The sequence below is a fragment of the Haliaeetus albicilla genome, chromosome 2 (genome assembly GCF_947461875.1).
Source record: "Haliaeetus albicilla chromosome 2, bHalAlb1.1, whole genome shotgun sequence".
NCBI lineage: Eukaryota > Metazoa > Chordata > Aves > Accipitriformes > Accipitridae > Haliaeetus > Haliaeetus albicilla.
Window position 1 is genome coordinate 17,301,269 of NC_091484.1, and position 12,305 is coordinate 17,313,573.

Genomic DNA, 12,305 nt, shown 5'->3' on the forward strand with positions numbered 1-12,305 from the left:
GTTTTATACCTTCCAGCTTGGAAGCCTGGTCTATACCATCTCCAAAAGTCAGCAGATTCTGACAATACTGCCAGGCAAAGATGGTGGCTGCAGGAGACAGCCAGCTGCAGGTGCTAATGGCTGCATCATGGCCCTTTAGCTCTTTCTGGCCACCTGTGCTGCCTACCTGGTGCTCCCCCTTCAACCCAAAGGCGCTGCTCCCAGCATACATCAGGCCTTAGCGTGGGCTGGGCTAGCCAAAATCTGAGCAGGAGTTGAGTGAACAGTCACGCTCCACCCCTTGGTGTAGTCAAACATCTAGCGAACCCGCTGCTTTGGCGAGTGGAGGTACCGTTACTCCTCTTGCCTCGCCTCCAGGGATCTGAGGCAGCGCCAGAGCTTACAGCCTTCGGGCAACCGTTAGTCTCCTATTGCTATGCTGCGCTAATCACGATCCCAGTATTGGACCGAGTCGGAGACCCAAGCACAGCGTGGACGCTTGTTTTATCAGCGTAAGAATGTACATCCCAGCTCCTGAACCCTATCGCATCCCTTGACAGCGGTACTGGCAGTAGCAGCAGTCGCCAGGCTCCTCTTCCACGTGCTTTTAAGGGTCTGGTACGCCCTGGTCTCCCTGAGGAGGTGAATCTTCGCAGGTGTTCAGGGCAAAATGCCTGTAAGATTTATGCGAGTAAAGTACACGGTGCTCCGCTCTGGCAAGTGAGCCGAGCGTACCGCTGAAGCCATCAAGTTATACCTTAAGGGTGTTTTCACCAGGAAGCCTCAGCGCCTGGAGTTCTGTTGCTACAGACAACGGATTGAACCCCCTTCCCCCGTGACGGTTGTGTCTGCCTGCACTGTGGACCTGCTCCAGCAGTTTGGCAGGAAAATGAAGGTGCTCTGCTCAAAGAATCGTCCTCAAATGGCTAGTTGGATTAAAACGCTTCAGGTAGTACCAGAAAAACCCCAGTCCCTTTCAGATGTTCACACGGAGAAGGAGGGCATCTGGGAGTGCCTCTTCCCCTCCACCGACTGGAAAGGGGCTTGGATGGCTTTCAGGCATTTGCACTGTCGCGTCTAAGCGAGGTTGGAGTCTTAAGCTATGCAAAACGGCAAAAATCAATGGAGGGCGATGATATAGATTGAAATGTCTCTTACCTGTGTTCCTCTGTCAGCTTCACCACCATGGGCAAAAGTTCATATAGCGCAAATACACCAGGCAGACCCTGGTCTCCCAGTAGCCCGTTGGCTATCTTCTCATGTCGCGTAACCGAAAACGGGTTAGTCCTTACCACCTAGCAGGAAACAAACACAGCAAACGTCGTCTCATTAGCGAGGAACAGGAAAGGCTACTAAAACATGAGTTCAGTGAACCGTATCAGTGTAGCCCTGCCCACTCACTTGTGGGGGGCCTGACAGTGCTTACAAAGGGTCGTAAAAAAAGCACCATCAGGATGGAGTCTATTTTTCCTACAGGCTATCAGTTAAAGCCCCAGCTAGCCCAAAGAATGAGTGATGCATCAGTCCCCAGGCCGGACTGTTTTGGTCTCTGCTGGCAAGTAACGGCACAAGCTGTTCCTCTCGACCTCAACCCCAAGTCCACGTCATCTTCCACCAAAATGTAGTCCACCCAAGCATGCTTCAGGAGACAGCACCGGTAGGAGAAAGCCATATGTATATGCAAGAGTGAGAAAAACGGAAGTAATACATAAAGGCAGGAGAGTGCCAGGGCTGCAGAAGGACACCGGTTGCCCATCTTTATATAAACAAAGATCACCCTGCAGCATTCTCCTGCACCCTGCCATTCTTCTAACCGTTGCCCATACCAGTCCTCCTCTTAGAGCAAATCAACTGGGTTTCTGTAAAATGACATTACCTTCCCCTATTGACATTATCCCTAAAATGACATTAGTATCCCTAATAAGCTATCTGACCAGGAAGGCCAAGGCGCGGCTGGAACTGAACCTGGCAAAGGACGCAAAGAATAACAAGAAGGGCTTCTACAGGTATGTCAGCCCGAAAAGGAAGGTCAAAGAAAGCGCATCCCCCCCCCCCGATGAGCAAGACTGGCAAACTGGTTACAAGGGACAAGGAGAAGGCCGAGGTACTCAACAACTTTTTTGCCTCAGTCTTCACTGGCAGCCTCTCTTCCCACACCTCTCCAGTGGGTGGACCGCAAGACGGAGACTAGGGCAGCAAAGGCCCTCCTCCAGCAAAGATCAGGTTCGTGACCACCTGAGGAACCTGAACATACATACGTCCGTGGGACCTGACGAGATGCATCCCAGAGTCCTGAGGGAACTGGCTGATGGAGTCGCCAAGCCGCTCTCCATGATATTTGGAAAGTCACGGCAGTCGGGTGAAGTCCCTGGTGACTGGAAAAAGGGAAGCATGACACCCATTTTTAAAAAAGGTAGAAAGGAGGACCCTGAGAACTACCGACTGGTCAGCCTCACCTCTGTGCCTGGGAAGGTCATGGAACAGATCCTCCTAGAAGCTATGCTAAGGCACGTGGTGGACAGGGAGGTGGTTCGAGGCAGCCAGCAGGGCTTCACCAAGGGCAAGTCCTGCCTGGCCAACCTAGCGGCCTTCTATGATGGAACGACTACACCAGTGGACGAGGGAAGAGCTACAAACGTCGTCTATCTGGACTTCTGTAAGGCCTTTGACACGGTCCCCCACAACGTCCTTCTCTCTAAATTGGGAGAGATACGGATTTGATGGGTGAACTGTTTGATGGATGAGGAATTGGTTGGATGGTCTCATCCAGAGGGTAGTGGTCAACGGCTCAATGTCCAGATGGAGATCGGTGACAAGCGGTGTCCCTCAGGGGTCCGTACTGCGACCAATACTGCTTAATATCTTCATCAATGACATCGACAGTGGGATCGAGTGCACCCTCAGCAAGGTTGCAGATGACGCCAAGCTGAGCGGTGCAGCTGACACGCCTGAGGGATGGGATGCCATCCAGAGGGACCTGGACACACTTGAGAAGTCGGCCCATGTGAACCTCATGAGGTTCAACAAGGCCAAGTGCAAGGTCCTGCACCTGGGGCGGGGCAACCCCCGCTATCAGTACAGGCTGCAGGATGAAGGGATTGAGACCAGCCCTGCGGAGAAGGGCTTGGGACCAGCCCTGCGGAGAAGGGCTTGGGGGTACTGGTGGATGAAAAGCCAGCAATGTGCACTCACAGCCCAGAAAGCCAACCGTACGCCCAGGCTGTATCAAACGAAGCATGGCCAGCAGGTCGAGGGAGGTGATTCTGCCCCTCTACTCCGCTCTGGTGAGAGCCCACCTGCAGTACTGCGTCCAGCTCCAGGGTCCTCACTACAAGACAGACACGGACCTGCGGGAGTGGGTCCAGAGGAGGGCCACAAAAACGATCAGAGGGATGGAACGCCTCTGCTGTGAGGAAAGGCCGAGAGAGTTGGGGTTGTTCAGCCTCGAGAAGAGAAGGCTCTGGGGAGACCTTATCACGGCCTTCCAGTACTTAAAGGGGGCTTATAAGAAAGATGGGGACAAACGTTTTAGCAGAGCCTGTTGTGACAGGACACGGTGTAAAACTACAAGAGGGTAGATTCAGACCAGATACAAGGAAGAAACTTTTTACGATGATGGTGGTGGTGAAACCCTGGAACAGGTTGCCCAGAGAGGTGGTAGATGCCCCATCCCCGGAAACTTTCAAGGTTACGTTGGACGGGGCTCTGAGCAACCTGATCTACTTGAAGATGTCCCCCCCGCCACTCACTGCGGGGAAGGGGGCGGGCCGGGTGGACTACACGACCTTTAAAGGTCTCTTCCACCCCAAACTATTCTATGATTACCTTTAAAAAAATCCAATGGCTTACGAACCCTCGGAAAAACTCCTACTGAGTATTCTGAGATTAGCAGGCTTGGTGCATGAATTCCCAGGAGAAATTCTCTAGCCTGTTGTACTAATGAGATTAAGCAAGATCATCATCACCCCATCCCACTTCAACAGGCAGAAGTCGCTCCAACAAGTCACCACGTCCTCCGCAACTACATTATCTGCACAGAGCAACTAATAATCCCCCAACACATTATCTCCAACACTGATACGTTAAAATCGTTTAAGACAAAGATTCTCAACCTCTTCCACCTGGTGACCTCCTTTACCACAGAAGAGTGACCTGGCATGGCTCTCCTTTCAGCTTTCAGGAAATCTTCTCAGCTCCCAGCCTAGATCAACAGCTCCTCCCAAAGGAGATTTATGGGCACAGCAAGTAACAGAAATTAGTTAACCCTCTAGTTAAAACGGCTGGGGGGCGGGGCGGGGAGGGGCGGGGGGGAAGGATACGGCAACACTGACTCTCAACAGCGTGCACTGCAAAAACGAGCAGAGCAGGAGAGGAGAGAGATATTCCGATCCTTACAATGAAAAGACACACCGATTCAGACAGAGCAGCACTTAAAACTCGTACCAAAAAGGGGAAGCGCAACAGCTTTGCCAGTGTGCTTTCTAGGCCGTATAAAATGACTCCCTAGCTAGCCAAAGGGCTAATATATGGACAAGCAATCATTTCAAGCGCAACAGAGAAACAAAAACGCAGGAATTAACCACTAAAAGGAAAAACACAGTGGCATGCCCATATATGTTAAGTGAGCTCTAAAGCAGCATGCCAGGTAACAATGCTGGTTACATTTAGACTCTTTCCCACTTCTTAAGGGAACAGAAAGGTCATTTTAGGAGCAACCAAAGCTATCCAGAAGTGCACTCGAGGTTTACATTCACACCATGTTAACATTCAAAGCTGGGTAACAAGTTTTTGTTCTTAATCGGTCCTGTGCTTCTTTTGTCACACCTGATGCACAGAGAAGGCAGCGTACCACGAGGCTGTTTTGTTCCTTCTGCTGCAAGATCCCAACAAAGGCGAATACCTGGAAGGATGGGGGGCGGGGCAGGAGAAAAGTACGTTTGGACGACATACCTCAAAGGAGGTTAAGTAACCTCCTTTTTTGTTTGTTTCGGAAGACCGTTCACGTATATTCACCACTCTGCATGACTAACCAACAACTGTCACAGACTTACACCTCCTCAGAGATGGGCCTCTGAATCCTTCACACAGCAGTTTCGACCCACTTTGCCACACGCTACAGCCCTGGCGGGGCTTCTACAACAGCATGTTTCGTGGTACGGAGAAGCTATGGAAGGTACGGAGAGCCTCCAGGTGGCTGCTTGACAAACGTTAGGCATTCCCAGCAACTGGTACGACTTGAGCTCTGACCGATTATAGCCCAGTGACAAACGGAAATGTCACGTTGTTGGTCTCCAAAACGAGCTTGACACAACTGGAAAACAGCTTGTCCGTCTGCACAGAAATGGGTGAGACCTTGCGTCTTTCAGCACCGAGACAACCAAACTCTGAAAGGAGTTTACCAGCGTAAAAAGGAAAGTCCTCAGCAATGCTGAGGATGAAATAAGAATCTCAGCCTCCGGTATTCAGTTTGGGGATGAAAACGGTTAATTCCCCGGCAGACGCTACTTTGGGACAGAAGTTAAGAACGAGCTCACACAAAACACCCCCTATGGAAGGAATACTGTACAGGCCATCCGCCAGAGGATTTGGATCTCCTCCACACTGAAACGGTGTCCTCGACTGATGGAGACTGAGTTTTCTTTCTTTGCTTCTGTGGTTTTTTTCTGGGCCAAAGAAAAAGCTGAAGCCTGGAATCATGAATCCCTCAAGATGGAAACACCTCTGCGGAAGGACGCAACTTGACAGATGGGACAGACCAAGTCACTACAGAGACAATAACAGCGAGGGAGAGTCCACAACCTATGGGCTGCCACGGATCCATTCTTACAGAAGAATTCTTTGCAGGTAGGAGGAATGAGAAACACCAAATGACACCCGTTGTTTGTGTGAGCGATAAATGCCTGGTCTTTGCTCCCGTAAGGATGCAAAGCCTGCAGCAGAAGTGAGAAGGCAAAGCCATAACCAGGTTTCATTCCAAGACGGCTCACGTAACGGTGAACTAATTTACACAGCTCCCCTCTGGACACCAAATAACCCCAGAAAAGATTCCGTTTGACGAGATACAGCCTTTGCGCTGCTGCAAAGGTAGCGCAATTTGCGCTGCCCTTAAACAGGCACGTGCACAAACTATAGACAACCGAACTCTGCACGGTCTTAACAATCGTGAGCGCAGCTTCCAAAGGCAGACCAAAACCACAACGGTCCTCATCATTCTCTGAACACGGGCCCAGGAGGATTTCATTGCACAGACCTTCATAGACGCTTTGGAAAAAAAACACGCGTGCAACACAACTGTATTAATTCAAGCGCTAAGAAGATACAAAAAGGTGTAAAGGTTACCGCACGTCCTCCGACTCTGCCCCGTAACAGCTCTCGCAGCGATCCGCATCCAAAGAACTTGGATCAAACACTTTTTCTTCTTCTTTCCCCAGCTCTAAGACAAAAGAGGATGCAAAGCGACGAGGCAGTGACTAGAAACGCTATCTTGTACTCTTGTTCCGTTCTGTGCGCAACAACTGTTCTACACACAAACGCAACGATTCTGTGTCGCAAGCTGCGCGTCCTGCACCCAAAGCCCACCTGAAACGGTATGCGCAGAGCCTGCTGAGGTGCGAAGTAAGACCAAGAAGCAGAGTGACATTTGTCATCTCAAACGCACCCTCCAGAGCAAGAACCGGCTATCTGTAAGCCTCGCTGGAGCGCTGGTCAGACGTTACTTGCCTAAAGGCTTTGTTAAAACATCGTCTACTTCAGACAACATCGCACAGTAAATGGCGACAATTGTAACAGGACCTGTTACACAAACAAAATTTTAAATAGCAGTCAACGGCAGTCAACGGTGCACAACGCAGAATCCTGTCCCAAGACGGGTAGGGAACACGGTTATACCTTGCTGTGAAACAAGATCAGAGCGAGAGTCTCCCGAACGGAAAATTGGCACCCAGTCCTCCAGGACGACAACGCTGACAAGGCACACACGTTAACCCCTGCTCACTAGAAGTCTCCAAGGAATTTCTACCTTCTTCGTGACTTAACGATTCTGACAATGTCTGTGCCACGTGTGTGCTGAACGCGCAGCCGCAGTACGGCTGGGGCACGAACTCATGGAAATTCATGGTCTTACGTGCAGAAGGCTGAAGAGGGACAAAAACATTGGCTCTTATTATAAGAGGCCCCCTTAAAAGCAGGCCATTTCAACGCACAAACCCTGAAGGGCAGGACCAAGTCTCTTGCGTAACAAAAGCCCTCTAAGGCTCACTATCCACGCACGGCTGCGCTACCCTCTATAAGCCTTGAAAAGGTGGCTCCTTGGATCACTAACGCTGGGGAAGGGGACAAGGTACATAGTCAGACACTGCTGAGGGGATAAAACGTTATCAGGGCCCTGTCTGTTGAGACTGGGGGGTATAACAGGCGGACGGAAGCGAGTATTAAACATGTCTGTATTTCGTACTAGCCACAGGAGAAAAAAGAGATTTTAAATGGAAACCATGAAATGGGCATCAAAATCAGTCATTACCCTTATTTCTTTAATCACATACTCTACGGCAGTGACGCTCAAGCAAATAAGAGCTTTTAGGAAAATATCCCCATTAGTAAACAACCGTGCGAGACTTTCTTTCTAAAGCTCCCAACATTCAAAGCAGTTGAAAGCGCACTTAAGAATTCATTGTTCAAAAAGCGGTACGGCTTTTAATCTCGTAATTACACTCAAAGACAGCGTCGGGAAGAATACAGCTAAATAATCGCGACGCTTTGTCAAAGCCACGATTCCCACCACTTCAACAAGAACACCTGTACGATACCCGGAGTCTTTCAAGACACAGCAACCAGTAACAGCTTTTTAAATGGAATCAGTAGCTGCCCGTTGAGCTGTCGCAGAGACAGCATCCAGAGGGAATGCACACAGCCTGGATACTACAAAGAAACCGCAGCGCATAGAACTCTACACGCAGGGTTTCTTGCCGTTAACACGGTCCTCAACTTGCACGCAGATATGATGCGTGAAATTGGAAAACTCTGTCCACGGTAAAAGGAAGGAAACGGTAAGAGCCGCCAATAAAGAATTCAGTCATTTCTTGTCATTCAATGGAAAGGAGTAAGACGACATCCCAAGCGCAGAACGCAACCTACCACAGAAATCATTCAGCTATTAACTATTTTAATGTAACTATGATTAGGAAAAGCCTCCAGATGCTACTCCGTAAAAGTTGGGTATGCTTTACTAAATTTAAGGTCAATACTGCTACGGCTGCCATTTAAGTAACTGACTGAAGGTCAGCGCTACTAACAGAAACTGATAATCGTAGAGTTTAATGAAGACGCGTGGATACTTCTGACCTAACCTGCAACACGGGTGATGGAAACCAAACTAGCCGCGTGCTCTTTCCAGACAGCAGAAGAAATTGCTTGTTGCCTGCAATGCATCTGATCTCTTTTGAAATGCCTCTTCCAGGTGAGACCGTTTGCTCCTTACGAGCTTCTCCTCCTCTCCATTGATCACACAAGGAGCCAGAGCAACCGGTTCCGACGGAGTAATGCCAACGGAGACTGGCAATACAAGTAAGGCAGGAGGCCTACACGCGTTAACAGAGAATTAGATACAGAACAGCTGGTTTTGTCCCCGGGCGTTACATTTGTCACGCCACAACCTCTGAATACAGAAAGGCTGCTAAGCGAACACAGCAGTAACAGCACTATCACCGCGTTCCCGTGGCAGCAGGAGAAACTCCCGTACCTACCAATCGTTCAGCTCTTGGCTTAGTTTAGCCTTGCAACTTCAAGAACAGAAAAGTTCAATCCGAGTGATACAAATCAACAAATTCAGCTCGTGCCGACACGTAGAACTGCACCATCTCCCAGAAAAAGTAAGAAGGAGCTCGTGTCTTGGAAAGGAAAAGTCAGGACAGTATTACTGTTAGGTTGCAACACTTTGCCAGAATCGTTTCTGGTTTGTATCGAAGCGCAACGATGAGTCATAACACCAAACGAATGTAAAGGAGAGGTTTATGTAGCCAAGGACCACTTACTACAACCTGTAACCGACAAACCAACTAAAATATATTTATCTAGGGAGGCAGTAGCACACACAAAGTCAATGCAGTAAGGTGCAAGCTTGGGCTTAAGGGTCGAGTCACTGGAGCCTTCCCTGGAGAGAGGCTCTTTCCTCTAACCAGGTCGTCCCGTTTGCCAGCCCACTGCGATTTAAAGGTACAACCAAAGCCAAGTTTTGCCAGAACAGCTGCTTGATTCCCAGTCATAAAAGACCATTCACGCAGCAGCTTTATTCCTGAAATGCACCCGTGAGTCCTTGTCGTAATTTCAGAGGGACTAGGCAGAGATCTGCCTCGCAAAAGCTGCCAGTATAACAGGAGTTCGCCTGATCGGCCAGTTTAAGAGATCTGCGTGCTATAAACTCTTCAAAAGTTTGCGGTCTTTAAATGCTCTTCAGCTGTCACTTGTGCCCGTGAATCTCAAAACAGGCACACGGTGACGGAAAGACGACGAGAGCGTCCACCCAAGAAAGGCAGAATAGCACCTTACCGTGGCTCTCGGCCTCCGGACTCACACGATTGCCGGCTTTATCCAAACGTTGGTTGTTTAAACGGATTGTGCTCTACATCCAGCTGCTGCTCTCCTGCTACGTCCCTGGCATCGATGCTCAAATCTGAAATCAGTGAGCAAGGAAAGCGGTCTATAAACACACGTTTGTTACGGCCTGCGGCAGGCTGAGGAAGCATTCAGCCAGTGAAAATACAGACTCTTGCAGTGAGGGCGATAAGAACGTGCCAAAGCGGAAGAGGGCGTATGGCTGGGGACAAGTGACGTACAGGGAACAAAACGCACGTTGCGGCACCCTGAACGACCCTTCCAAATACGGGGTTGGGTTTGGTGCACCAGGAGGACGGTTTCCAGCTGCCCAGAAAGCGTTACCCTGAAAGGTAATACACTTAAGGCAAAAGAAACCAAAACCAAACCCCTCAAAGCCCATAACCATTTCCAGGAGTACAGGAGTTAAGCTTCACATTGGTTGAAAGCTGCCTCCTACCACTACCCCCTCACCCTTCCCCCTTCACCACCAGCACATTTCCTCCTGACCCCTTTTCACAAAGAAGACGGAGAAGGTCTGGGGTCTCGGCCCGGTATCGAAGCACCGTGATGCGCTTGCCGGCTACACGCTCTCTTAGAAGACTGACAGCTTCTCTGCACAAAACAGCAGGGGCTTCCGAACTCTCTGGCCTTCCCGCGCCCTTTTAAACGTGAGGAAGGCAAAGACCAACAGTATCTCGGGTGGTCACAAGGAAGTCAGACTCACTACATTTAGAGCCCAACGCACTACCCAAAGGAATTACCGCAACACAACAAGAGGCAGGGAAGATTAGCGCACAGTCGGATAACGTGCACAGCAGCGGTACGCAGGAAGACTTGCAAAATTTTCCGTCGCTTCACCCCGCAGCTTTGTTTTGAATTTAGTTAAAAGGTAACCCGACTATTAACGCTCACTCCGGTTTTAAAAACTCGGGACAAAGGTTATCACGTGGCGTTGGCGTTGCAGTCAGAACTGAAGTACAAAAACCACGGAAAAGTTGCGCCTCGCCAAGTAACTTCCCAAGGAGACTCTAAAGTGTTCCAGCAACAGTACAGTCAAATCTCGAGTCCCAGGCGAACACCGAACGCTGTGCCAGCGTTCTCAGTATGACCGAGCTCTCTGACAAAGCACCACACCGCACAGAAACGTAAGCGGGTTTATACCTTAGCCTCACGTATCATCTCAAAAGGTAATACAGCCTGCCTGGAAGCGCTGGTTTAAGCGCCCAGCGGGCCTGGCTGGAATCACTGCGTAACCACCAGGGATCACCAATTCCTCCCTGTCCGTGGCCCAGGCAGCAGCGCAGCACTCGGAAGCACCGGGCACACCGAGCCTGTCGGGCCCTCGGCAAGTATGAAAATTATCCCCAACGTTCAGAAGGCTGGCTCACAAGCACAAGGCGTATGCGGAAGAATAACATCGAGATTGATCTTCGGTTTAGCTCCCCTTGATTTGTCAAGGCGCAATTCCGGATGAACCTAGGAACAAGGGAAAAACGGAGAGTCCTGTTTCACTTGGAAGCCCATCAAAAGGCCTCCTTCTTTCCCTCGACTGCTCTGGCTCACCAGCTGATTTTTAAGAGGTGGGATTCAAGAGACACCTGAGCTGCTGCCTCCCACCGCAGCCAAGCGCTTGCCATTTCTAACGCTTTTTTTTAAGAAAGGTAGTAACTTGGGAATCTTAGAACCTGGGGTGGGGACGGGGGCTCCCGCGCTTCCTTGCTTTCCTTTGCATTGCCTGCTCGTAGGCGGCAGAGGCAGCGAGAAGAGACTTTGGGACGCTCTCCTGCCACCGCGTTACAGGAAGCCACAAGCCACCCTTGGCGCCAAGCGGCTTTCGGGGGAGGGCAGCCCGCTCCCGGCCTCAAGGCCACCAGCTCGGAGAAAGAAAAAAACCCCACGCAGATCTGCGGCGGGTGAAGCTGCCGCGTGGGCAGCCCGCAGGAGGCGGCGGAGGAGGCGGCGGAGGAGGCGGCGGCTCGGCGGGGGTGCGGAGGCACGGCAGGCCGCCCCGGGCCGCAGGGCCGCCCCGGCCAGAAGCAGCACCGCGGGGCCGGGCCGGGCCGGGCCCCCCCCGACGCCGCCACTCACCTCCTTGGTGAGGTAGTACTGCAGCTCCGAGAAGAAAAGCAGCACCATGATGAGCCCGCTGACAACCGTCACTGCCGGGGAGACGAGAACCGCCGTCAGCCCCGCCGGTCGCGCGCGCCCGCCTCGCCTCGCCTCGCCTCAGTCCCGCCTCAGCCCGCCCGCCGCCGCCGCCGCCCCGAGCCGCTGCCGAGCGCCGGCCCGCAAGGCCCCCCCGCCGGCCGCCGCCCCACGGCGAGGCCCGGGCCCGCCCGCCGGCCCCCGGCCGCCCTCACCCCGCCCGCTCACCCAGCGCGCCCCCGCACGTCTTGACCCGAAAGCCCTCCAGGGTCTTGTCTTGGGGAAGGCATCGAACCGCTTCAGCCGCCACAGCGAGTCCATGGCGCCGCGCGGCCCGGAACCAAACCCGCCTTCCGGCGCCGGGCCGGCACCGCCCCGCCACCGCCCCGCCGGGCAGCGCGGCCCGAAGCCGGCCGAGGGGGGGTCCGGGGGGACGGGCGGGGAGGGGCTGGGGCTCCCGGGCTCCTCCGGGGCGGGAAGGTCCTCGCTGCCGCCTCGCCCTCTTCTGACCCTCCCTGCCAGCGGCCCCCGGGCCTCTCCAGGACACCCGAGAGACGCTGACTGTGCCGAGATCGGTTAGCTGGGAAGGG

At 52.2% G+C, this 12,305-nt stretch overlaps 1 protein-coding gene across 1 annotated transcript in view; it reads right to left on the minus strand.

Moving 5' to 3' along the window:
- GDF5 (growth differentiation factor 5) overlaps nt 1-1,298 on the minus strand; it is a 138,907-nt gene extending 137,609 nt beyond the window's left edge. Inside the window, exon 1 of the mRNA XM_069807819.1 lies at nt 1,138-1,298. Within this exon, the coding sequence (XP_069663920.1) occupies nt 1,138-1,166 (29 nt within the window). The 5' untranslated portion in view covers nt 1,167-1,298. The remainder of the gene's footprint in view (nt 1-1,137) is intronic.
- Between the last annotated feature and the right edge of the window lie 11,007 nt (nt 1,299-12,305).